A 23,785-nucleotide genomic window follows, 5' to 3' on the forward strand; every position below is an offset into this window, starting at 1 on the left:
GCACATTCAGAAACAATGATAATGCACTAAGCAGTCTTTCCTTGGCAAATAAACGTGTATAGTTAGCACCTTTCTTTGAGCACTTCCTGCTGGTATTCCTCCACTTGTTCCAGGACAGCCTTTTCAGGACCACGTTGCTGGGCTTCAAGCAGATCGGTGGTCATTTTCTTTTCCATGTGTTCCAACCACCATCTGAGCTTCTTAAGGCGACCCTCAAATCTACAAGGAAATCAAAATGCCTCGCTTATAAATAGTGGGCTTACAAAGGGCTTTACAGATGCAGTTCAGCAGAGGTGCTCACCCTTTCATAAGAGATGCACTGTCTACCAGGATCTGTTGGTTCTGTCTGCACTGCTCCACAAAGCTGTCCCAGTCCTGCTGGATGGATGAAAGATGCTGCTGGACCTGCCCAGCGCTGGCTTTGGGAAGATGAAGTAGGAGCTTCTCTCCTTCCTCACAGACCTGAGTCAGACGTACCTCACCCTCCTCCACACGATCCATGGCACCCTGATAGATAATCCACATCACTTTTAGTTTCGAACTCCTTCACATGTGAATCATACCATTACACAAGCAGCATCCAGAGCCAGAGGAAAGACATTATGCTTTTAACCACAGATACTGCACATACAACCCCTTCCTGTGGATGCTACATCATTTAAATGATCAAGTAAAACATCATTGTAACATCCTCTAAAAACACTTCTTTGGCTGTTAGTCAATGCCAAAACTTATGAATACAAGTGGCAATTTTGTATTTGATCACATCTTGAATCAGTGACACCTACTTATGATTTTTACCTATTCAAAACCTTTAAAGTCTTCACTATTACTATATATTGAAAGATTAAAGATTATTTACTGTAGTGGTAGTAGTCACTGTACCTTCAGTTTCTGCAGTTTGCGTTCCACAATTTGAGTGTCTCCTGATCGGTCAGAGCATTCTTTCACTATCTCCCTCTGCTCTGAAAGCCAGCGATGAAACTCCTGAACTAGGTCTGAGGAATTGGGGGTAAAGAGAATTAACATCAGGTGTAGACTTAGACAGAATGAAATCTAAACAATTAATAAAATAATAAAAGTTTACACCGAGCATGGATTCCCATTAAAACGCAGTATACCTGTACATTTTTATCCAGCCAGCCTTCTTACCATTGAACTGCTGCTGAAGACCGTTCTGCAGTGAGGCAAGTGTCCTTGCAGAAAGCTGGTTTGCAGACTCATAAGTCTTGATAAGATCAGTGAGAGCTGAACCCAAACCAGCCAGCTCCTCAGATGGATATTTTCTGCACAACGTGTTGAGGCTTTCTCTGGTGGAGTCAATACTCCCTTGCTGATTTTGCAGCTCCTTCTGGAGATCCTAAAAAACATGTTAAAAATGTAGTTTTGATTATCACTGTAACTTCTCAAATTTATAGAAACACATTGCATTCACCATCAATATTTTTTGTAAGGGCTATAATTTTAAATTGCTTATTATTTAGACTGTACCTTCACTCTGCATATGTCCTCAGGATCTGATCCAGTTGGAGAAGAAACTAGAGAATCTTCCATACTTTTTAGCCATGCAGACATCTGTGAGATGTAGTCTTCAAGCTGTTTCCGTTGGGAACTGAAGTCCATTAGATTTCCCTTAGCCTGCTCATGTAGCTTCTGGACAGTGCAGATCTTTTTGCGCAGGTCATTCTCCAACACCTAATACAATCACAGTATTTACTGAAGAAAGACCAGTTCATCTGCAGCGCTTGAGCTAATATTTGTTTGTTCAGACCCACCATAAACCAGAGTTGTATTTAGTACCTGTAGTTTAGCTGGAGTCTCTTGGTTTTGACTGCACTTCTTCAACTCTGCCACTTTACTTTGCAGGGCTTCAAGTCTCTGCTCCTTCTCGCCAAGTTCCACCTGTGGCGTTGTCGAATGAGAAAAGCATGTCACGCACAAGCTCACCTACAACAACCAAACCCAGGTAAAACAAATCCTTGCCAGTTTTCCAAGACATCATATATCTTACTGTACCTTCAACTCTGTAAGCCTTGCTGATATCTTCTGGCTGTTGTTTAGGTTGTTCAGGCTTTCATTTAGCTCAATCACACTTGTGCCAGTCCAGCTCTCAATATCATCATTGATTTTACGCACATCATCCCACAGGCCCAAACACTGGTTTAGTCGATCAATGTTGTCATCTACCCTCTCAGACACCTGGGAAATGGAATACACTTTACCATTGTTGATTAAACTGGGTGGACAGTAAACCTTAATCCACAGTAGATTAAATTTATGCTCTGTTGTACATCTTACACAGAGTATAGCTTGCAAAGCTCTCTGTTAACACATAGACACAACACAGATAGAAGTCCAGTCTTTTTCTCCGATTTAAAAAAAAAAAACCCAAGTAGAGAACTTTATTGTTAACAACAAGGCATAACATTGATGCTTCAGAAATGAACTCTTAAAGTCAGGCTTACATCCAACCACTGGTCAACAAGTGTCTCCATATCCTTTTTCATCATTTGAGAGTCACACTCGGGGACCTTCTTTAGTTCAGTCACCAGCTGTTTTCCTTTGCTGGAAAACTGATCTAGTTCATGCTGCTTGGCAGCCAGATCCACCTTCACTGCTTCATGCTACAAATGAAGTAAAGACAGCAAAGTACTTAAGTAACACAATGTAGTCTTGAACCTCAATATAAGAAAAAGAATAGAAGCATAATTCCTAAAAGCGATATAAAATATATATATTTTGTTCCAACCTTGGTTAGTGACCTCCTAGTTTCCTCGTGGTCCTTCAGAACAGAGCTTATCTCAAGCAAAGGTTCAGCACTCTCAATAGTGCTGCTGAGGGAGGCTTTCAGGATTTGGTATTCTCTCATAAGCTCAGTAAGGACACTGCACTGCTCCTGTCTGTCAAACGGAAATGAGTTCGTTTCATTTTAACTGTAAATTAACTGGAAAATACAGTAAATTGAAGAAAAATGTGTTTAAAGACACTCAAACACACTTAAAAACATGTTAGAATGAAGGAATCCCCATTGCTTTTACTTCTGTACCTCTCTGCAATGAGCCTCTTGGTGTCTTCCCATGTAGTCTCTAGCAAGCTGATTTCCCTCAGTACCTCTCCAGCCAACTCTGCATCCCTCTGAGCCAGCTGGTTGCCTTTGTCCCTCAGCCACTGCTCCTCATGCTGGTGTGACTGGAGCTCATCCTCTAGCTGATTAAAGAACCGAAGTCTGACACACAGGGGGATAATATGTATAGTTATTGACTATGTTCAGTTGTCAATTTCACCACTTCACATTTGAATTACATCAGATATTGCTGGAATACTTTACCGTTGCTGTAAGCCATGCAGGCTGGGCTCTTTAAGGCTCTGACGGTCTGCTTTTTCTTCAATATCTTCCACGGCTTTCAGAAGCTGCTCTTTCCGCTGTCTAAATGAAGTCCACAGAGCCCCCAGGGCTTCTGCTTCACTCTGCTTAGTACCAAGCAAGTTCCTCACTGCATCCAGCTCAACACTAAGTGAATCCGCCAGCATGCGACATGACTTAGGAGAACCCTCATCAGCACCAATGTGAAGATGACTTTTGCATAGACTGCTGTCCAGACTGATGGCTAGAGTCTCGAGCTGACTAATGTCTGGGACAATAGTTGTCAGCTCTTGCTGCAGCTCCTCCACTCTTCCACGGTCCCAGCTCCCAGCACTTTCAACAGTCTGTCTCAGACCCCGCAAAACTCCAGTCACCACACTGTGGGTCTGCAAAAAAGCCTCGAGCCTCTCCAGGCACTCCAACTGGAGCTCGGCTATATTGTGGGCCTCCATGTAGGGCTGCAGACAGCTGTCTGCTCTGCTACGTAGGAGCTGTGCATCACCAGGCTCACAGAACTGACAGAGCTTCTCGGTTTGCTGCTCCAAACTCTCTCTCACACTGGACTGCTTCTGCAGGGCCCCCTGCATCTCCTGTAAGATGCAAGTTTTAGAGAATCAGCTGTTGCTCTGAAAGCTCAATTCCTCTGCCTATTTCCTTTTATCTTAGAGAAAAACATGTTGGTTTTGTCAGTCATAGCCTTTAAAAAAAGGCCATTGAATGTTACATTCAGTTCAATTCATATTTAATTTAAATAGCACCAAATCACAACAACAGTCGCCTCAATGTGCTTTATATTGTATGGTAAAGACCCTACAATAATACAGAGAAAACTGTTTGGCGACAGTGGGAAGGCAAAACTCCCTTTTTAACAGGAAGAAACCTCCAGAAGAACCAGGCTCAAGGAGGGGTGGCCATCTGTTTCGGGGTTGGGGGTTTACATCTAAATTTAGCAAAATTTGGGTATTTTAGAGACTTGAATTCAACTTTTTCCATAATATGTCTGAAGTACATCTAAATAGTAAATTAAGGGGAAAAAAAATCAGGTTAAATTTGGTTCAAAAGAAAAATTTTAATAGTGTTCAAGATTACACCTTGTATTTTTTTTTAAATATGTGACTGATTTGATTTCCTTTTTTTTAAATATGTATGTGTGGTTGTGACTTTAAGATCAAATAGACATACAATGTCACCCTGCGCTACACAGAAAAGGTATGCATCTTATACTTCAATAAAGACAGATAGCAGCATCAATAGATATTCAGTAAATGGAAAAGTTGGCATGGTGGTAAAATGGTCAGCAGTGTTGCCTCACAGCAAGAACAGCTTGAGTCCTTTTCTTTTGATTAACCAGAGTTAAGAGATAAAGTGATGTATTTTTGTGTCTTAAAGGGTGGCTTAACAATGTTTAGGTAAACCTGTCTTTTCAGCATGTCTTTGCCACGGGTGTATTAGGGATGCAAATGTAAGAAAAACATTTCAGTTCTTACCTTTACTTGTGTTGCAGCAGGTTGCAGTTTGCCGATATTGATTTGAGGAGATGAGTGAAGATTTGAGAGCATGTTCTCACTCCATTGGCAGAATTTAAGCAAGGCCTGGTCAAACTGCTCTACCAGTGAAAGGTGGCTCTGAAGCTCTGAGATTCTGGAGTAGAAAAAGGCTCCATGGTAACTCCACAATTTAGTTAGTGCAAGACAAGCTTTAAAATTTAATTTGCAGTCAGACTATTTCATTGTACCTTCGAGGGAGAACTTCATTTTGGACATGCAATCTCCTCTGCAGGGTTTCAAGCTCATCTTTCAGCTGACTAACTCTCTCTCCCTCTGCAGTGGGATACAATGATGTCCCCAAAGATGCCAGTTCAGCATGAGCCCTCTCAAGGGATTGAACCTCAGAGTGCAAGACCTGCAAGGAAAAAGTATTCATCCATGTTGTTACAATAATATATTATTAATTGAATTCTGTTTCATAGTTAAACTGTGTCTGTATAAATTGTACCTGCAAATCCTGTATCTCGCCGCGGAGCTTGGCTTTATCTGCTGACAGGAACGGACTTTCTGGTTTGGACGCAGATTCACTTCTCTCCAAGCAGGAAACAAAGTTTGAATGCTGCTTCTCATACCTGAAGGACATCAGAAACATTGGAATTGTAAGATTTATTTACAGAGTTGGGTGCACTTTGCTTCAAAGGGAGACACGGCTCTGTTTTGTCTATTGTCCATATCAAATGTAACTATCAGCATTTCTTAATTTTATCCTAAAGCTTTTAAAATTACTATGCTACATACAGTAATCCATACTTTTGCCAAAGGGAGAGCAGGTTTTCCAAAGTGCTCTGTTTGTCCTTTGCTTCCTGTACATGCTGGTCATAGGTGGTGTTTAGCTCTGTCACAGTCCGCTCTGCTTGCTCTTTGTCACTCAGTCGACGGGCGCCAGCCGACAGCGACAGCAAGGTTCCTCTCAGCCGTTCCAGACACTGACAGGCATCCTGGAGAATAATAACACATGGCAGTGACCAACAAAGCCTCAACCTGCACTCTAGTACCATTACTGGTATTTAAAGTTAACTCGCAAAATGAGCAATTGTAGAAAGAAATAATACCATGTGGTTTTGAAGGGCTTTGTAGGTCTCTGATGAGGAGGTGCAGGATTTGATAGGATGCTCCAGGTTTGTATACAGCTCACTAAGAGATGCTTGTACCTGACAGAAAATTAAGACCCGATTAACTCCATTAATTATTATGTCTCTAATCTTTTCTATATACCACTGTTACTGCAGCAGTATCAGTCAGTGAATATATACCTCCTCTAGGCTCATTTTGAACTTCTGCTGGTGAGAAGAGCTTTCCTCCAGCTGTCCATCAAGCTGCTGAACGCTCTCCTTCAGCTCCTCCCAGTACCTGCCGATTTGGGTCAAACGAGCCTTGATGCGAGCCGCCTCCCCCGAAGACACAAACTGAGCCAGGGCTTGGGAGTCTGTCTCCAGCTGAGAAAGAACCTCCGCTCGAGACTGAAGTCCTGCCGCAACAGCCTGAAAAAGCAAGACAATTAAACTGTAATAAAGTCCAAATAAGATCTTTATGACTCAATCAGTGTTCCTCCATCTAAAAAGAGGTCCTGCCCACAATTAAATCACCAGTAGTTAATGTTTTTTTTCAGTAAGGACTAATTAGCAAGGAAGCTCTTTGTTGGGCTAGTAGCTGTTAAACATAGTCAGACAGAATAAGGCATTCATTTTTATAATCCCAAATTAATAATAAATAGACGATGTGTGCCTTTTATTAAAAGTAATAAGTGACTAATTAATGGCAATACATGCTCGAATGTGAGTCATCAGATCACAATCTATTTCTATTGTCTCATCATTCAGATCTGATGTGTGTATCCTCAAATGTAGTAATCTTCTATCTAATGTGTATTTGATGCACATATATGATAGCCAGCATACAGTTTATAAAGATTTCTGACACCATCTTGCCATCACAATTTGGCCCCTTGTTAAAGTTGTTAGGATACTTAACCTCTGCCATTACTAAACTGTTCAAGTGTTGCCCAATATATCCTAACGGCCAATATTTTCTCTGGGGTTTTGTGCCTTAAATGCCATCTTCCAGTTTTTCAGGAAATATAAGTTTCACCCTCAAGGCAAATTTGTCAAAACTGTGACAGCTTGAGGAAGTCAGATACAAACCACAGACTTCATGAGTAGCTCTTTTTCTCATCTTATTAAAGACAGGGGGTTGCTGTGGGTGTCAACGAGAGAGACAGTCTCGATGGGCAAAGCAATATTGCACTGTTGCTTCCAATGGCCTCTTCAGACACCTTATCGATTTTAACTTTAATGTCTTGGCTTTGTGGTTATTGTTTGCTGGCTAATATTACTTGGTTTTATGGTTTTAATGGGTTGGAGCGTTATAATACACACTACTGTACCTTGACTGTGTCGATCTGTTCCTCCAGAGGCAAAGTAGAAGACTTCATTGCATCCAGCTGTTTTTCCTTTTCAGATATCCATAAGGAAAAGGCTTCAAATCCAGCTCCAAACTGATCCCACTGGTCTTTCATTTCTTCCAGATTTTTGACACTGGGGGAGTAAAAATGATAAATTATATAACTTTTAGCTGCAAGCAATGCCTGATATTCATGTTAGGTGTAAGACAGCTAAATTTACTACTGCACATGTCAGTCAGCACATTCTCAAATGCACCAATGTGTGTATGCGTATGTGTGTTTCCGAACAAAATAAAAGCTTTAATCAATGAATCTATTTTCTTACTCTTTTTTCAGCCCAGACTCTACTTTATCCACTTGTTCGCTGAGAGAGCGGGCTTGCTGTAAAAGCAGAGTCTTGTTTTTGGGGCCCAGCTGGATTTCTGCTGATCTCTTCAGCAATGTGTTCATATGTAAGGCCTTTGCTTCACATTGCTTCAGCAGCACCTGCTCACAAAATGGCAACATTTAGTATAGTTTTCTACAGTATTTATCTAACCCATACCTTTCAGTTTAAATGTTAAGAGTCAACCAAAAGATATTTTTTGGTTTTGTTTATTTGTTTGGTTTTTTAACTTAAAAAAGAAGACTTACTCTGGCCTGATCAAGTTCAACTGCCAGACTTTCTGGACTGCTGAAGTTCAGGTCTCTCTCCATTGTTGAGCGTGCTTTGTTAACAAACTCATGAACTGCTTCCTGTTGGCTGTCAAACTCCTGCCAGGCTGCCAGTGTGACCTGGGAATGACAATCGTCAAACTCATTAAGGTCAGATCAGCATTATTTTTAGATCCATTCATTGTGTTTAGTGCTGTTATCAAACCTTCATATTTAAATGTTGTTGCAAGATAATAATCATCCCCCAGTGGCAGAAAAAACACGTAAAGATCACACTAACAGAACACAATGACACGGCACTATACCAAACCTGCTCGGTATGACTATTATGTATGCAAATGACACCATAGCGTCTGCACCTATTAGCAGGGGTGATGAGTCAGCACTGCTAACACTTGACAAAAACCACACCATACAAGGCAGCAACTGCACAAACATTAAATTCATTACTGATTATCAGTATAACCGCTAGCATAAAAAAGGCTGAACTTAAATTTCCATTTCAACACTAACCCCTCATCTCACAAATAGCAGCACCATTAAGAATAACATATCTGACTCACTGCAGCGAGGCATCCTTAGAGCTGTAATGCTTCTCAAAGAACAGTACTCCATTAGAAAATATCAGTCAGACCTTTCAATCCTCTATACATAACATTTTCCTTTACTTACTTCATTCATTTATTTATACGCAGCAACACACATTAGCTTATATAATATATAGTATAATGTAACTGTGTCAGAGTCCTGGAGAGAGTAAACATGCAAAACAATATAAAAACACATAAAGGGGAAGCACTGTGAATAAAAGTAAGCTTAGAAATAAAAAAGGCCTCAAACTTCACAACAACAGATGCTGAACTGAGCAATACTGAGGACTACGCAAGAGTAGAGAGTCAGTTAGAGCAGAGAGAAAATGAACAATTTGACTATCATCAGAAAAAACTTCTTACGCAATAAAGTTTACTTTGACTTTGACTCACACTTTAACAAAATAATATGAGAGCAAAGCAGTGGAGCGATAATGCGTGCTTCCACTTGGCAACCTTACGTGATATGATAACATTCATTACCGTAGTTACGCAGATGATACACAGATATATGTTTGATCTACTCATCTCATTAGCACTTGACATTAACAAATTGATGACTATAAACGCCTTAAAACTTAATAGAAACAAACTGGAATTTTCTTTTTTAAATTGGCCCTAAAACCAAACATGATCTGCCTTTTCATGAGTTGGGGACATCACCTGACGTAGTACAGCCACAAATTAAAAGTCTTGGGCTTTATTTTAGATTCTGGTTTGAACCATTATTGGTTCCACCATTCTTCCATCTTAGGATTATCGCCAAAGTACGAAGTTTCCTGCCATGACTCTGAAAAACACCTTCTCAGTAGACTGCAACTTATCTAGAACTATATGAAATATGAAGGTAATGAACAAAAACAAATCATTCCAGTTTTAGCAGGGCTACATTGGCTTCCAGTTTCTTACAGAGTTAATTTTAAAATACTCTTACTTGCATATAAAATCAATTTTTTTACTTCCTCCTTCTCCTCCCCCAAATATTTCTTAATATGGTTTTATGGGCGTAAAACCCTTACTTATACTTATACTAGGTTATACAAATTGAATCGAATTAAATTGAATTAAATTGAATTGAATAATACAATTGCTAAATTGATCACTACACCAGGATTAAGCTCAGATCCTGGGAATAACTTTTCACACCATATGCTCATTTCACCAGAATTATTCAGAGCACAGTGTCACAAAAAGAACTTTATGACTTTAGTGGGTGAAGAAGCATGCATCAAAAACACTGTTTCATCACTTTAGCCAGTGTATCAGTGTATCAATAGCTTTCGTTGCTTTCAGATCAGTCTTAAACACTGCTCACCTCAAGGCTTTGCTCCTGTGAATCCATATTCTGTTCCATTTTGCTAAGTGTGTTCTCTAAACTCTGCAGGTCCTGCTGCAGAGTCTCCCCCAATCCTTCCTCAGCCTGGAGTTGCTGGCCTCTGGTGAAAAGGTGCTGAACATCCTTCCTCTTTAGTTTCAGGCGTTTTAATAGTTGCTATTGGGAAACATTAAAATTGTTTGGTTATCAGAGTCAAATTCAATAAGAAAATCAAGCAAAAACAAAATCCAAAGCACGGTAATGTGGAATTATTTGTTTGGTCTAAGGATACCTGATGAACAAGCAGCATCTGTTGGGCTTCTCTAGCAGTTGAGCAGTCCAGTATTTTAGTAACCTCAGCCTGAGCCTCTTTCTGCCCCTGAAGCAGGTCTTCCAGTGTAGTTTGTACCTCTTCTCTGAATTGTACACAATCCCCAACAGCCAGCACCATCTTCTCAGCCTGATTAAAGACATCAGAGAAAACGCAACGCTGTCACAAACAATACTTACGCTTGGATATTGCTATTGTCTGCTTCTGTTGGCTGGAAAATGTCAGTTTCATGATGTCAACTGTAACAATATTTAATAACTCATATCTTAGACTGTAGCTGATGAGAGATATTTTGATAAAATTCAGTGGTCTCACTTATATGGTCCACAGGCCAGAGCCATCCTGTCAAGAGGATGACTGCACAGCATGAAAATTTATATCTTAAAATTGGAGGGAAATCATTTATAATCCCAATTTTAACTGTTTTTCTGTTAAAAAGTAAAATATGACTGTGATTTAGATCTACATACGAAGTATTTGTGCCTAATTTTTGAATAAATTACTGGTTTGTTAAAGACTAGTAGGTCCAACTCAAACTGGGTTGCATGTGGCAAGTTAACTAAAATGAGTTTCACACTCTTCATACTATATCTGTATTCACAGTTTATTTTTACTGTATGGTATTTTAATTGTTTTTGGCACCTTAAGATAAAAACATGTGAGAACATCACTTACCTCTAACAGAGAAGCGAGAAGACCCTTAAAATCAGTGGAGAGCTTGCTCAGTGCACTTCCTTGCCTCTGGGCATCGCTGTCAGCACAGATTTCAATCAGTACAGCCATACGGCTTTTCAGCCAGCCAAGATTCCCCTCCTGTAGCTCTGCATCATTCCTCAGCTCCTGCACACAACAACAGAGTGTGATACGACCCGTGTGGACAAGAGTCACCTGACCCGGAGTGTTTATACAGTAACAGCTTCAGACACGACACTGAGAAGATGTGACACACCACAGAAGAAAGTGGGAAAGGAAGTAAACAGTTTGGACTTTAGGAAGAGGACTAACTCACCGTTATGGTAGCCTTCACCGTGCCATATTTATTGGGGTCATTAGCTCGATTTCTCAGCATCCTTAGTTGGCTTTCTTTAGATATAAGCCAACAGGAAAGTTCAGCGTATCTGTTTGACACCAAAAACAAATCTCATGAAAACCTTGAACAGCACTTTAAATTCATACAGAAAATGAGTACTTCTCTAAAAATATATATATATATAATTAAATATCAGATGCACTATGGAAGCTGGGATAGACTCCAGCCCCCCGTGACCCTGATAAAGATAAGTGGAGGAGAATGGATGGATGGACATAATTTGGAATCTGTGATCTTTGCACCAAAAACTGAATACACTCGTAACTGCTACAACTACTGTTCTTTTTCTCAAGTGAATGAAAAAATGTTAACATGATTACATCGGGTATGCCAGGAATGTGTGGCACTGCACGGCAATGACAAACACACAGTTTTATTGCTGCAGCGCCACAAAACACGAGGTTAAATTCTAAAGTATGTGCGTATGTGACATTTACAGAAAGTGTTTACACTGAAAGAAATGAATCATAATGACTAATTTTATAACATTATTGCACCTTTTGTTGTACTCCTTCCATTTATCTTGGTGCTGCATTAGCTTCTGGTGAGTGTTCTCAATCTCCTCCCGGACCTCAGCAAAGTCCTTTCTTGCCGTCTCCAAGGTCTGGTGAGCCAGGTCACCCTCGGGGAGTTTTTGACAAAGTTCCTCCATCAGCTGCAGCCTTTTCTCACATATAGACTGTGGACCCTTTTCCCTAAAGAAGGCCTGAAGGCATAAAGCAGAAAATGCATGTAAATCCAAGGCAAAACAAAATGCTGCTAAGCTGGGTGACAGGAAAGAGCTTCAGCTCTTGACACACTTACTGTGCGAGGCAGTGAATTGATTCACACTGAGTTAATCAATACATGTAACCAGGCCAGCCAGCCATCTACACTGTGCTTACCCTGTGCTCCTTAATGAGCCTTTCGCTCCCCATGCTAGCCAGGTGGCGGTTTTCCCTGGTCAGCTCTGCCTGGCACTCTTGCAGTGACAACATCAGCTTGCTTCTTTCCACCTCCACCTTCAGATGCAGGAGATGAAAGGGAGCATCTGTCTGTATATCCTGAAAAAGGAGAAAGACAACAGCAAAGCTGTCAGACTCTGAGCAGCACAGTTTGTTTGCACCAACTTTTTGAAAAGCTGCAGAGAGAGTTTCAGTCATTCCAGTACATTTTAAGAATTTCCTACTATCTTATAAAAGTCATATTGAGATTGAAAACATTTTAAATTAATGGATTAAACATCCTTGACACCAACCTTCCAGTGTTTATGCAGCTTTCTAACTGTTTCCTGCAGTGACTGCTGCTCCTGCTCCGGCAAAATGTCTGTCAGCTCATCACAAGCTTTCAGGAAAGTGTTCAAGACCCGCTGGTCGAGCTGTCCAAAGAACTCCTGAAAAAACCCATAACTGCTCATCATGTTTAACACTTTGCACAGACTATACTTTGTTTCATTGTTGTACATGTTACTGCACTGGGATTCAATACCGTGTATACTGTCATAAACTGATATGAACGATCTAAAACATCTGAATCTGGCAAAGTACACTCACAGTGTGTTTCTTCAGCAGCTCTTCTGGGTTGCCTCTTTCTGTCAGAAAGTTCTGTGCCATTTTAAGAACCTTCTCCAGCTCTATCCGTGACTCATCAAATCTCTTCATTAGACTGCTGTTGGCCTCCACATGTTTTCTCCACTCTGTGGACTCTTTAATCAAGTTCTAGGCACAAAACAAATCATTTTTAGTGCTAAAATAATTCAGTCACTGATTACGGTGGAGAAGACAGCAGGTCTTGATGTTTACCTGTGATGAGGTCTGCAGGTCTGCTACCCGTTTCTGCAGTAGACCCATATCCATATGCTCGAGGGTTTTACTACTGTTCATTATTTTCTGGATGGTCTGGTGGTCTTTCTCTATTACTGTCAGACACTTCTTACAGCTATGTGTGAAGGTTGCCAGTTCCTGTAGAATTAAATGACAGGTAGGGTGTTAGCTTAGGTTAGTTAGTTTAGGCTAAAACATACATAAATCTGCTCGAAATCCGAACTACTAAAATGCCTCAGTGTATTTCACAGTTACTCACCTGGCATTTCTGTTTAAAGTCTACTGGTCCCTCCGAGTCGGTGGTGCTGGTGATATGACTAGCCTTCTCCAGAGCTTGGTAGAAGCCTGTGATATTCTTCTCCATTTCCTCCAGTGGAGGTAAAAGCGATTGAGACTCCCGAAGCAGAGGCAAACATCTCTCCCGTATCTGATTGGAGGAGAGAAATGGTAATAATATTTCATCATAAGAAACTTCATTATCCTTAAGTTCAATACAGGTTATCCATCCATTATGATTTTTTTTAAAAAATGTCAGTATGTAAAAACAAAATGTTCTATTAGAGTAAAAAAGCAGTTTAGCTTTTATTTTCTTAATAAAAATGGTACATTTGATGTTGTAGGAAGTGGCAGTTCTTGATTTAATTTTAATAAACCATGGGCTAGAAAATCTAAGAGGTTAAATCTCACAGCTTGGATTTCATTTAAAGACCTCCTTTGCTCAGGAATACAAAGTAGTGCAAAAAAGCTAATAAAGTAAGTAAGATGCAGTGGTGTTAAGCAGCAGGATTTCTATTTTAATCACACATTAAAGTAAGGCCATGTAATCTATATAGACTTGTACACACGTTACTCAGCTGCTCTTTGATTGAAGCCATCACAGTCATCATCTGTGAAACTTCCTCTTGTGGAGTGTCTTTGGTTAACAGCTGAGCTGTGCGGCTTGCTGCCTTACAAGCTGCTTCCATAGCTGGCAATTTGTGCTTAATTTCCTAGAGGAAGTTGAAAAAAATTATGATATATCATATAATAGAGAATACATAAGGATTTATCTAAGTTGAGAAAGCAGATTTACCTCAACATCTTGGACAAAGGCTCTGCAATTTAGAAAAGATACTTGGATAGGAGCTGTCATCTTCTCATTGGTTGCATCCATGAACATCTTCAGTGTATTAATCCCGTCTTGGTAGTCTTGCCTCAATTTATCCACCTCATCCGCTCTTGCATACTGCAAGTGAAATAAAAGATACCACAATATTTTTGTCCAAATCGTTAAAACTTGCAGCTGTTTGGATAATAAGTACAATTCGATATTTTTTGGTGGTGAATGTGTTGTTCCAAAGTGTGTTGCATTTACATGTTTGACTTTAACAAACAGTTCCCTCCATCTCCCGTTCAGCAGCAGAAGTTGCTGCTTTAGATCCCGTGAGACCGTATCGTCACACGTCTCAATGAGAAAGTTCCCGGCATCGTTCATGTCCATGTGCTGCTGGATCCAGTGGGAGAAGTTTCTGAAAAAGTCCTGTAACAAAGAAAAATACAAAAGGCAACACAACTTTAACTGTACACTCCTTGGCCAAAGAGAAAAATATGCTTTTCTTTCTATTCATGTTTTTAAAAAATCAACATAAATTGTACAGAAAATATTGTTTTTTCTATTATCTGAATGCACTTACACGTTTGGCATTCTCTGACTGGCTGAGCATCTGCTCTGCATCCTCTAGCCAAGCCTGCAGAGCTGCCACTGTGCTGCTGTACTTCTCCCAGTTAGCGATCACCTCCTCCAGCATGCTCCGTACACTGCGCACCTCCAAAGCCAGGTTCTTCCACTGAGCTGTGGTATCACTGAGGAATTTACTCACCCCCTCTGCTTCATCAACTTAAAACAGAGAATAGAAACAGTAGTTCAGTTAAACCAAAATCTACATGGTTGCCACCTGTATACAAAGCATTTGATTATGTCCGCTGATGATTTGGCCTCATGGTTGATGCTGGTGTGTTAGGTCAGAAAAATCATGCTAAAAAAGCATTCAAATTATTGTTACTGCATGCATTATGCATGATTTCATAGTTTGGGGATTTTAAAGAGAGAGAAACGAGAAGTGCAGCCCCCTATTTGCAGACAGAAATGGCTCAGGATCAGGCAAAGTTTGGACTGTTTTTGGACTTACCTCTGTTACAGGTCTTAGACCCTGTAACGTGAAATCAACAGTAAGTCTGTTTACTAGAAGCCCAAATTAAAACACTTGCATATAGTATGCACAAATAAAAAAGCAGCTTAGAAATAAAAATGCAAAGAGACTTACTTGAACTGTCAGATTTAACATAAACCTCTGCAGCTTGCTTGAGACCTGTGAAGATTGTCTCATACTGCTCAAAAAATCTGTGGCCTTCAACGAATGTCTGAAACAGAAAGAGAAACGCTCGTTGGTTTGATGTCTTTTAAAAACCCAGACTACAATTCCTATGATTTCAACTTACAAGGTAGCTTTGCAAGAGGAGTTCAACTGAATCCCGTCGGCCGTATTTAATGATCCACGACTTGAGTTTTGATTCAGCCAACATAAGAAATGCCATCAGTCGATACTTCATTTCCCAGAATTCCAGCTTAATCAAGTGAGCGTGTGATGATGTAGACACAAAGTTGAACCTGCAAATTAAACAAATGGTCTGTTATTATTTTGAAAAGTGCAAAAAAAGAAATCATGAAACGGTAAAGAAAAATGCACTTATCCTGACAAAGATCTTACCGTTCTGCCATATCCTGGAGCTGCTCAGGTGGGACAGGTACCCCATTCACCGATCTGTCCCTGTGGATCTGCTGAAAGGTTTGCCTGTGGGACTCCAAGCTTTTCAATACCTCCTGCAAAATTAAACAAGCGCCTGTTTCTTCATACCGTCCAAAACAAAGTTAACCCCACAACACGTAAAGGCTAAAAGGTAAGCTATGCTACCTTATGCTGCTCTAGTTTTCTGTGAAGAACATTGGCTGTCTCCTCATGAGCATGTTGGATGGGAATGTCCTCTCTCAGAGCCATCTCGGCTCTGTGCAGCCAGGCGCCAATCACTCCCAGAGGCCCAGGCAGGGACTTGTCCAGATGGATGTGCCAGTCGAGCAGCTGCAATTGACACTCATTAAACAAAACCACTCTACCAAAGCAAGATCCCACCGTACAGGAGGCTATGCTGGGCATAACATTTCCACATGGTCACAAGCAATCAGGCCACAAAAGAGTGTTATGCAAGTCTAGACAAGCTGTGGAGGTCTCGAGGAGTAGACCACCCCGTGAACAAAATCGCCTCTGTTCCCATCTCCTCCCCCTCTGAACAAACCGCTTGCACCCCACTGAACTTTCATTGGCAACGAGTAAATAGATGAACCCTGACTGGTGTTTCTCAGAGCCTCCAGTGCATCAATCCAATCTTTTTAGCCAAGAAAAGGACAACAACTAAAAAAGAATGATTATTGCTAATCATCAGGTTTTATTTAATTCATGTGTGGTTAATTATCACAAATTTTCCTGCTGTCTATGTGGCCCATAATGAATTATTCATGCAGTACAATTACCCTGGTAGACACACGGTCCCAGGCCTGCTTGACCAGAGCTTGATCCACAGAGAGCTTGCCATCCTTTTGGACTGGCTGTAAGAGTGGATCTGTCTGCTTTTTCTTCATTTCATACTGGACACGGAAGTTCTTAAATGCCTAAAAAAAGGAGACACACATTGCTAAATGAGTTTTCCAAAGAAGAATGCTACAGTCCATTTGCCACACCTCACTAACCTGGTACTTGTCAGCAAGGCTTCCCTCTGTTCCTTGGGCCCGGAGCACATCTCTCTCCAGCTGATCTAAAAACACCTTTAGTTCTCTCAGCATCTTCCGCTCCTCTCTCTGTCACAATCAGCACACATACAGCTTAGATTGGGAACAGACCTAATCTCTTTCATTATAAGCAGGCCAATGGGAATCTCAAGTAAAAATGACATGCCGAACACACACAGTTAAAGATTAGACTCAAGACTCAACTTGCAAAGAGACCCACACGCAAACACAACCTCTACATTTAAGGACTAAATAGTTTTAAAAGTTAAGGTAGAAGAAAAGGGTGTACAGACAGTATCTTGTTAGAAACTCTGATTTAGTCTTTTAAGTTGAACATACCTCAAGCATTTGCTCTATATCTTGGGGACCAAACTATCCAGGAAAGCGGAGAGATGCAAATATGTGATAAAAGCATTAGAACAGCAAGGGAAAAAGAAATAAAGTGGATAGAAAATGGAACAAGATCGAGGTGGACATTCACTCCAAACAGGAAGCATGCAGCGCCGTGACCTGAACGCTCACCTGGAGCACTGGCACTGACAGCGCAAAAGTTGGAATTGAGCCAAGAAGCAGCTTAATGTGCACAAAAAATAAATTAAAGAACGAAATTAAATGAGCCCATGTTGATGGAAAACTATATTGATGATTATATTTATGCTGTGATCATGCAATGATTGCTTTATCTCACTTAAGCTTTATGTGATAAAATGACAAGAATCACATATAAGCAGACACAGCTATTCAAAACTTTTGCTCAGCAGCAGATGAAGCAACTTTCATTAAGTATGGACTGTTCTCTGTATGTCGGCAGTTTTTGGAAAAACTGTAGGCACTAAGTACAAATTTAAATGTAGTAACGTATGTAGTTACACATTCATTCTAATCCCCATTTTACCCCAAACTATCACTGCCTGCATACACTTGAAAAATAAATGATAAATTTAGGGTTAGCTACCTCATCTTGCTGACCGTCAGTCTCAGAATGATGGGGGTTCGGATAGTGCTTCAGAAACTGCGCCACGTATGTCATGATGGATTTCTCGTCTGGCTTGTCTACGTCCACATCTGCAGATTAACATAAACATTGTCCACTGCACTTGTTGAAAGAATACAAAAAGAATCATATTAAAAATGGATGCAAATATATTGAGACGTTTAATAATCCTGTCAGTATTAAAGGTAAAATGTGCTATGATGAGGAGGATATCTGACATAGTCATTACTTTTGGTATTAAGTCAGTATGGCACATAAATACTTTGTGTCCTTAGGATAACTCTCCCAAGGCCTGCCGGCTAATTATACATGTCTTTTTCATTTCCATCCTTGACCTGATGTTTCTAGAAAACGGGGTCAAGCTCCTGTAAAAGCAAAGGCATTTCAATGTGTAGCTGCAATAAAGCATCACGACTCTGCTACAGAAGACAGGACTGCAGAGCTGCTGCAGACTGCTTCTACACAGACTGAAACTCAGAGCTACAGATAGCACAGAATATTAATCCTCTGTAAGGTGGTATTTTCCACCACACAACTTAGCAGCACAATTTCCTGTGCTAAAACACTAGCAAACATACACTCAACAGTTAAGCATGCATGCTCAATACCACTTTGCAAGAATAGCCTGCAACTCTGGAATAATTAATGCGAGCTGTTGAAAAGGTCAAGGACACCTTCTGGATCCAGCAGACGGGGAATGCCCAACTCGTTTTCTGCGAGTGAAAAGGCCTCCTCCAAATTCTCCCTGTTGCTTCTTCGCCGTACCACCTCCATGTCCACCAGGTCAGGTCTGATGGCGTGCACCACTGACTGGAATGCAACGCCATCACGCCAACTGGGACCAAAGTCCTTCACCTCAATTCCAAAATTCCTTAAAAAAGAAAAATGTGAAAATGTTCATTTTGCAGACTTTGCATACACGAACCTTTCCGATATGATATATATCATGATGATGATTTTTAAAGTGACATACTTGGCTGCTGTACACTGCACCCATTGGAGCAGTGCCTTCTTGGCATTGCCCTTAAATTTGTTGACCACCTTTCTCTTCATTGGAGGGCTTCCTGTTCCAGAGCTGGTAATACTCTCCACAGAAGAGTTGCTGTTGGATAGAGCCTGAAGGGCTGGTAGGTTACTGGTTAGCTCTTCAATCTAGTTGAGAGAAAAGAAGAGAAAACAAGGAGAACATGGCAGCATGTCTTGAGATTTCCCTGCATCTGTAATTTTTAACATCACCTTTAAGCTGCTTGACTTACATACTTTGTCCTTTGTAAAGGTTAGACAGCATAAAGATTAGCAATACATTAAATGTTGACCATAAAAAATGATCAGAGGGTGTTACTTGCAGGAGAGCAACTCACCTTGGAGAGAGACAATGTAATAAAACTTTTGGGATTTAAAGAGAGATTAAGTATTACCTGGAAGTAGAGGATAATAGTCCATATCAACCCAAGGACAATTGATGGTCGGCCATCTGCGATGTCAGTTGCATGAATGTTAACAAGTTTGATCTGAAACAAAAGCCAAGCGAAAGGTTATTATGAGAGTTAAGTCATATTCAGGCAGTCTAGAAGTGAGACGTTCAACCCAAAGGAACCCTTTCAGTTACACAGTCCAAAGAAATCTGCAAGCTTTTTTTGTTCAAAGTCATCAAAGCCACGTCTTTGATGCAGTTAAGTATTGTCACTGGCAGAAGGCACAAACAGCCACAATGAAGAGTCAACCAGATGAACAAAAGAAAAGTATTCAACTAAAGGTTAAAGCGAAAGCAGATGCAACACAGCGTTTCAAACCCTGCATTGAAGAACTGCTACAATTTGTCATGTTCGCATCTCTGCTTTTGGAATTTAGGGAGCCAAACATACCAGTAATCAGTGGTGTAGTCAAAATGCTTTAAACACACATCAGTAGAAAAGCTTAATGGCTACATTTATAGAAAACAAATGATTGTATCCAAGCATTGCATAGTCTACATCGTGCATCAAAAGAAAAGGATGCATACAGCATATGATCACACAGGGCGTTTACTGGTGACTGACCGGTGATCCTCGATACACAGACTGAAGCCACACGTGATGGGAGAGAGATCACAACAATAGAAGTCTCAGTCCTGAGGGAACTCCAATGAAAGTGGGACACAGGCTTCAACAGAGCCAAGAGATTTAGAGATGGCTTATGTAATCAAGAAGTCCCGTTTCCTGCTTCTCTAAACGTAGTGCATTTTCTACCGACAGCTACCTCATGCATACTAACCAAATAGCCAATCAAAAGCTTTTTCTCGGGGGTTATTAGCCATACCTTGACTTCTTGAAGACATGTCACATATTTCAAGTATTATATTCAGTTGTGGAAGAAAAATACTTGACAAAATTTACTGTGAAAGGTCAAATTGTCATTATGACTGCATGCTTACCTTCCTGCCTTCGAGGAATTTGAGTGCAGTGCCGATGTTGGAAACCCAGTGGATCCTCTTCAGCTGGCGGCCTTGCTCACGAGGCTTAAGACAGAAAGGACAGAAAGTCAAAATTTAGCTAGCTCATTAAAGTTAAGGATATCTTCATCCAACCATCTGCCATCTAATTTGTAAAATTCAGATTCAGATAACTTTATTAATCCCACAAAAGCTGTGTTTGTTTGCAGCTACCCCTGACTCACTGTAACATACAGGGAGTGGTCTGTGAGAATTAGCAGGACTTTTCGTATATAAATTAACAGCAGAGTGCCAAAGTTGCTTTGAGAAAAAAAAGTACAATCCCAAGCTTTAAAGCATGAGTTAGAACCAATCATATCTGTCTATATTAAAATCTTGGCTGATCTAATACGACCAAAGCGGTAAGTGAAATCCTCAAACACTGTTCACCATGAAAAGAGTGAATGACTCATTTGCCAACCAACAGCTTTACAGATGACATGGAAGTCTGTATCAAGACAGGTCTAATCAGAACTTGCAAAACAGAATCTGGGTCAGCGCGTGTGTGTGTGTTTCTGTATTTCTGTGTCAGGAGAGAGTGAAATAGCGGCACTGTAGTACTAACAGCTCCTCACAGCGGGGAGGCTGAGATCAAAATTAAGTCCTTGTACAGTAATCCACGACTAAATGTTTACCTTTTCAATGAAACTTAGTTGTCTAAGTTTACAGTATAGTATATACTACTAGATTTGCTTGTTGCTTTAAACACAGGACAAAATAAATCATTACGTAGGTTTTGCTAGCATCTTCATTTAACAGAATAGAACATTAACATTAAAACCCCACATACTGTATGGTCCTGTAAAATCCTAAGTACACGCTTAGTGGTTCCATATTAATTACAAGGTAAGTAGCAGTCAATTGCTGCTAATCAAATCCACTTTATTAACTGATTATCAGCAAGTGTGACCACCCCAGTAAAAGCACATATTTTGGCAGGTTGCAGGTCTGGAGCATTCAGATGCGTGTTAATACAATGTCAAGGAGGAAAACATTAATAACTACATAAGAGAAGCAATTGTTTCTGAACATTAGTCTGAGAAGGGTTATAAGGCTATTTTGAAGCAATTTGAAGTCCATCATTACACAATGAGAAAGTTTTTTTGCAAGTGGAAAACATGCAGAACTTCCCAGAAGTGGACTTCCCTGCAAATTCAGCCCAAGGTCAAACCATGCAATCCTCGGAGAAATCCCAGAACATCCAAGAGCTACAACTCAGAATCTACAGGCCCAATTCAAGAAAGACTAAACAAATAAGGCTTGTTCAGAATGGTTGTCAGACGAGAACATGGCAGCACAGGTTAGGTTTGAAAAGTTGGATCTGAACAACCTAAAAGACTTTTAGAATAATGTTCTTTACACAAACGAGACCAAAGTGAAGAGTTCTGCCCACAATCACATAAAAACAAACACAGTATTTAATTTTGAAGTACAGTGGCCATGAACTCCTCTGTATTTTAGAGTCAAATGTGAAACCATCTGTCCAACAGCTATAGCTTTACCGAAAATGGGTTCCATCATAGGACAATGATCTCAAGCATATCTGCGAATCTACAACTTGAATGGCTTAAAAATAAAAGCATCAAGGTGTTGCACTGGTCCTGACCTCAAGGTGACTAAAATGCTGTGGTGGTACCTTCAGACAGAATGTCTGCAACCCTCACTGAACTGAAGCAGGATTAAAAGAATGGGCCAAAATGTTCTCACAACAAAGTGAGAGATGATAAAATCATAGAGAAAGCAATCAAAGTTATTGCTTCTAAAGGTGTTACAAGGCACTGCATCATGGAGCGTAATTAGTTTTTCACAGGACTGTAAATTGAAAGTCCTGTGCAATCTTTCTTTTTCACATGAATGTAAATTCATTTAATTTATGCCTAGATCCTGAAAAAAAATAAATACTTACAAGTCTTTGGCCAGACAGGACCTCAAGCAGTGCCAAGAGCTTCACCCCATCTTTGATGTCCTCAAACAGGTCATTTACCTCCAGTGGTGGTTTATGCTGAAGGAGAGAAGACGGTTTTAATGTGCAGAAGCAAAAATGTCATGAAAATCTGCAGTAATTAGAAGCTAAACCATTACACTATGAAGTCTGGCATATCGAAGGATACCAGCACATTACAGCAAAGAGGAGAAACCAAAGGCTGTTTGTGAGAAACAAGCTTGTTAGCAACAACTACACAGCCTCCCTGCAGCTGAAAAGATGGTGCCTTTTCCTCAGCAGTGGCTTGGTGCCCAGTCCTGAGGCGATGGTACTCATTTAACCCTAACCGGTTACTGTCTCCTGATAACATATCCACACTTTTACAGAACTGCAGATTCTCCAACATGAATGACAGCGTTATGACGTACTGTTTTACACGTTCAGCACAGAATAAATAACCAGAACACATGTTTATTTATTCAGCACAGTGAAGCTGTAATTAAAAGCAAAGCTCACCATGGGAATTCTTTATTTGGCACTGTATACGGGCCATTTCACAACTCAACATATTCCATGACAGGATGCTGTTGGCTGCCTATTTGGGGCAAAGCAGCATGAAGAAGCAAGCTACTGTCTTGTTACTGGTTGCATGTACTGTTTTGTCTTTTTGTCACAAAACAACATTAGATAATCTCTTATTGTGCTCAGCTCTGTATGATCTAAATGAAAAATCTCAGTAAATGCCCAGACAGTATAACACTGCGTGGGATCACCATTTGGGTTTTTCCTGTGATTTTTCACCTCTTTATACAACCTAATTAAAATGCACATTGTTCCTTCAACACTGCAGCTTAATATCCACATTGAAGTATGAGACCCAATTTTAGGAATGTAAGTTTAAAGAGTTTTATCTATATGTCGTGATCTATTCTATTTCTGTTAGATAAAAAGAAAAAGCAGCCCTTCAGCATAAAGCAGCCTTTGTAGTTTGGAAAATCGCACGTACCCTGGAAACTTAAAAATTACTGCGCTATCAGCAAACGCTTAGCAGTGGAAAAACAGTGAGAATCACTGGAAAGTTGCTTAGTAACACAATATCAGAGGAAATGGGCACAAAGGCTGAACGGAAGTGTGACAACTCGAGGAAGTTCAAACTTTGATAAACTTTGTTCAACACTCATCTATAAAAAGCTAATTTAATTCAAAGCGATTCTTAAATATTTATACACGAGTGCACCAAATCTTTATGTAGAATTTTTTCATGACAGCAAAAAAAAAAATTGAGAAGAAAAGTCGCCACTGTTAATTCTTCTGGTAAATCAGGCGGTTGCTCAGGAGCTGCTTGCAGTGCAAACCTGACTGTGTGAAATGGCTTTCATGATGTGGCTTATGCTACATTAGTCCTATTGGTATGCGCAGTGTGTGAGCTTGAGCGCAGTGCATGAATAATGATGAATAGACCAACAGCGCGTCCCAACTCTGG

At 40.3% G+C, this 23,785-nt stretch overlaps 1 protein-coding gene across 2 annotated transcripts in view; it reads right to left on the reverse strand.

Annotated features, from left to right (window-relative positions):
* syne1b (spectrin repeat containing, nuclear envelope 1b) overlaps positions 1–23,785 on the reverse strand; it is a 68,139-nt gene that overhangs the window by 41,842 nt on the left and 2,512 nt on the right. The window contains exons 3-50 of one of the 2 annotated variants that reach the window (XM_085441813.1): positions 22,285–22,380; positions 20,322–20,405; positions 19,327–19,419; positions 18,882–19,060; positions 18,583–18,779; positions 17,870–17,979; positions 17,437–17,487; positions 17,254–17,286; positions 16,876–16,983; positions 16,660–16,797; positions 16,046–16,210; positions 15,842–15,954; positions 15,573–15,741; positions 15,398–15,494; positions 14,768–14,970; positions 14,449–14,613; positions 14,167–14,319; positions 13,940–14,083; positions 13,354–13,521; positions 13,074–13,232; positions 12,825–12,989; positions 12,530–12,664; positions 12,177–12,335; positions 11,790–11,998; positions 11,212–11,320; positions 10,878–11,042; positions 10,164–10,331; positions 9,872–10,048; positions 7,946–8,086; positions 7,638–7,798; positions 7,295–7,445; positions 6,165–6,392; positions 5,964–6,062; positions 5,662–5,849; positions 5,360–5,483; positions 5,100–5,266; positions 4,852–5,005; positions 3,329–3,954; positions 3,047–3,226; positions 2,750–2,900; positions 2,466–2,624; positions 2,017–2,199; positions 1,801–1,902; positions 1,492–1,695; positions 1,153–1,360; positions 886–998; positions 302–507; positions 70–219 (exon numbers count right to left, since the gene is read on the reverse strand). In XM_085441813.1, the coding sequence (XP_085297939.1) occupies positions 70–219; positions 302–507; positions 886–998; positions 1,153–1,360; positions 1,492–1,695; positions 1,801–1,902; positions 2,017–2,199; positions 2,466–2,624; positions 2,750–2,900; positions 3,047–3,226; positions 3,329–3,954; positions 4,852–5,005; positions 5,100–5,266; positions 5,360–5,483; positions 5,662–5,849; positions 5,964–6,062; positions 6,165–6,392; positions 7,295–7,445; positions 7,638–7,798; positions 7,946–8,086; positions 9,872–10,048; positions 10,164–10,331; positions 10,878–11,042; positions 11,212–11,320; positions 11,790–11,998; positions 12,177–12,335; positions 12,530–12,664; positions 12,825–12,989; positions 13,074–13,232; positions 13,354–13,521; positions 13,940–14,083; positions 14,167–14,319; positions 14,449–14,613; positions 14,768–14,970; positions 15,398–15,494; positions 15,573–15,741; positions 15,842–15,954; positions 16,046–16,210; positions 16,660–16,797; positions 16,876–16,983; positions 17,254–17,286; positions 17,437–17,487; positions 17,870–17,979; positions 18,583–18,779; positions 18,882–19,060; positions 19,327–19,419; positions 20,322–20,405; positions 22,285–22,380 (7,607 nt within the window). The remainder of the gene's footprint in view (positions 1–69; positions 220–301; positions 508–885; positions 999–1,152; positions 1,361–1,491; positions 1,696–1,800; positions 1,903–2,016; positions 2,200–2,465; positions 2,625–2,749; positions 2,901–3,046; positions 3,227–3,328; positions 3,955–4,851; positions 5,006–5,099; positions 5,267–5,359; positions 5,484–5,661; positions 5,850–5,963; positions 6,063–6,164; positions 6,393–7,294; positions 7,446–7,637; positions 7,799–7,945; positions 8,087–9,871; positions 10,049–10,163; positions 10,332–10,877; positions 11,043–11,211; positions 11,321–11,789; positions 11,999–12,176; positions 12,336–12,529; positions 12,665–12,824; positions 12,990–13,073; positions 13,233–13,353; positions 13,522–13,939; positions 14,084–14,166; positions 14,320–14,448; positions 14,614–14,767; positions 14,971–15,397; positions 15,495–15,572; positions 15,742–15,841; positions 15,955–16,045; positions 16,211–16,659; positions 16,798–16,875; positions 16,984–17,253; positions 17,287–17,436; positions 17,488–17,869; positions 17,980–18,582; positions 18,780–18,881; positions 19,061–19,326; positions 19,420–20,321; positions 20,406–22,284; positions 22,381–23,785) is intronic. The other variant, XM_085441812.1, reaches the window with a different exon arrangement.

Source organism: Copadichromis virginalis, linkage group LG19 (genome assembly GCF_057382275.1).
Source record: "Copadichromis virginalis isolate Kocher_CV1m ecotype Utaka linkage group LG19, C_Virginalis_male_GT1.1, whole genome shotgun sequence".
NCBI lineage: Eukaryota > Metazoa > Chordata > Actinopteri > Cichliformes > Cichlidae > Copadichromis > Copadichromis virginalis.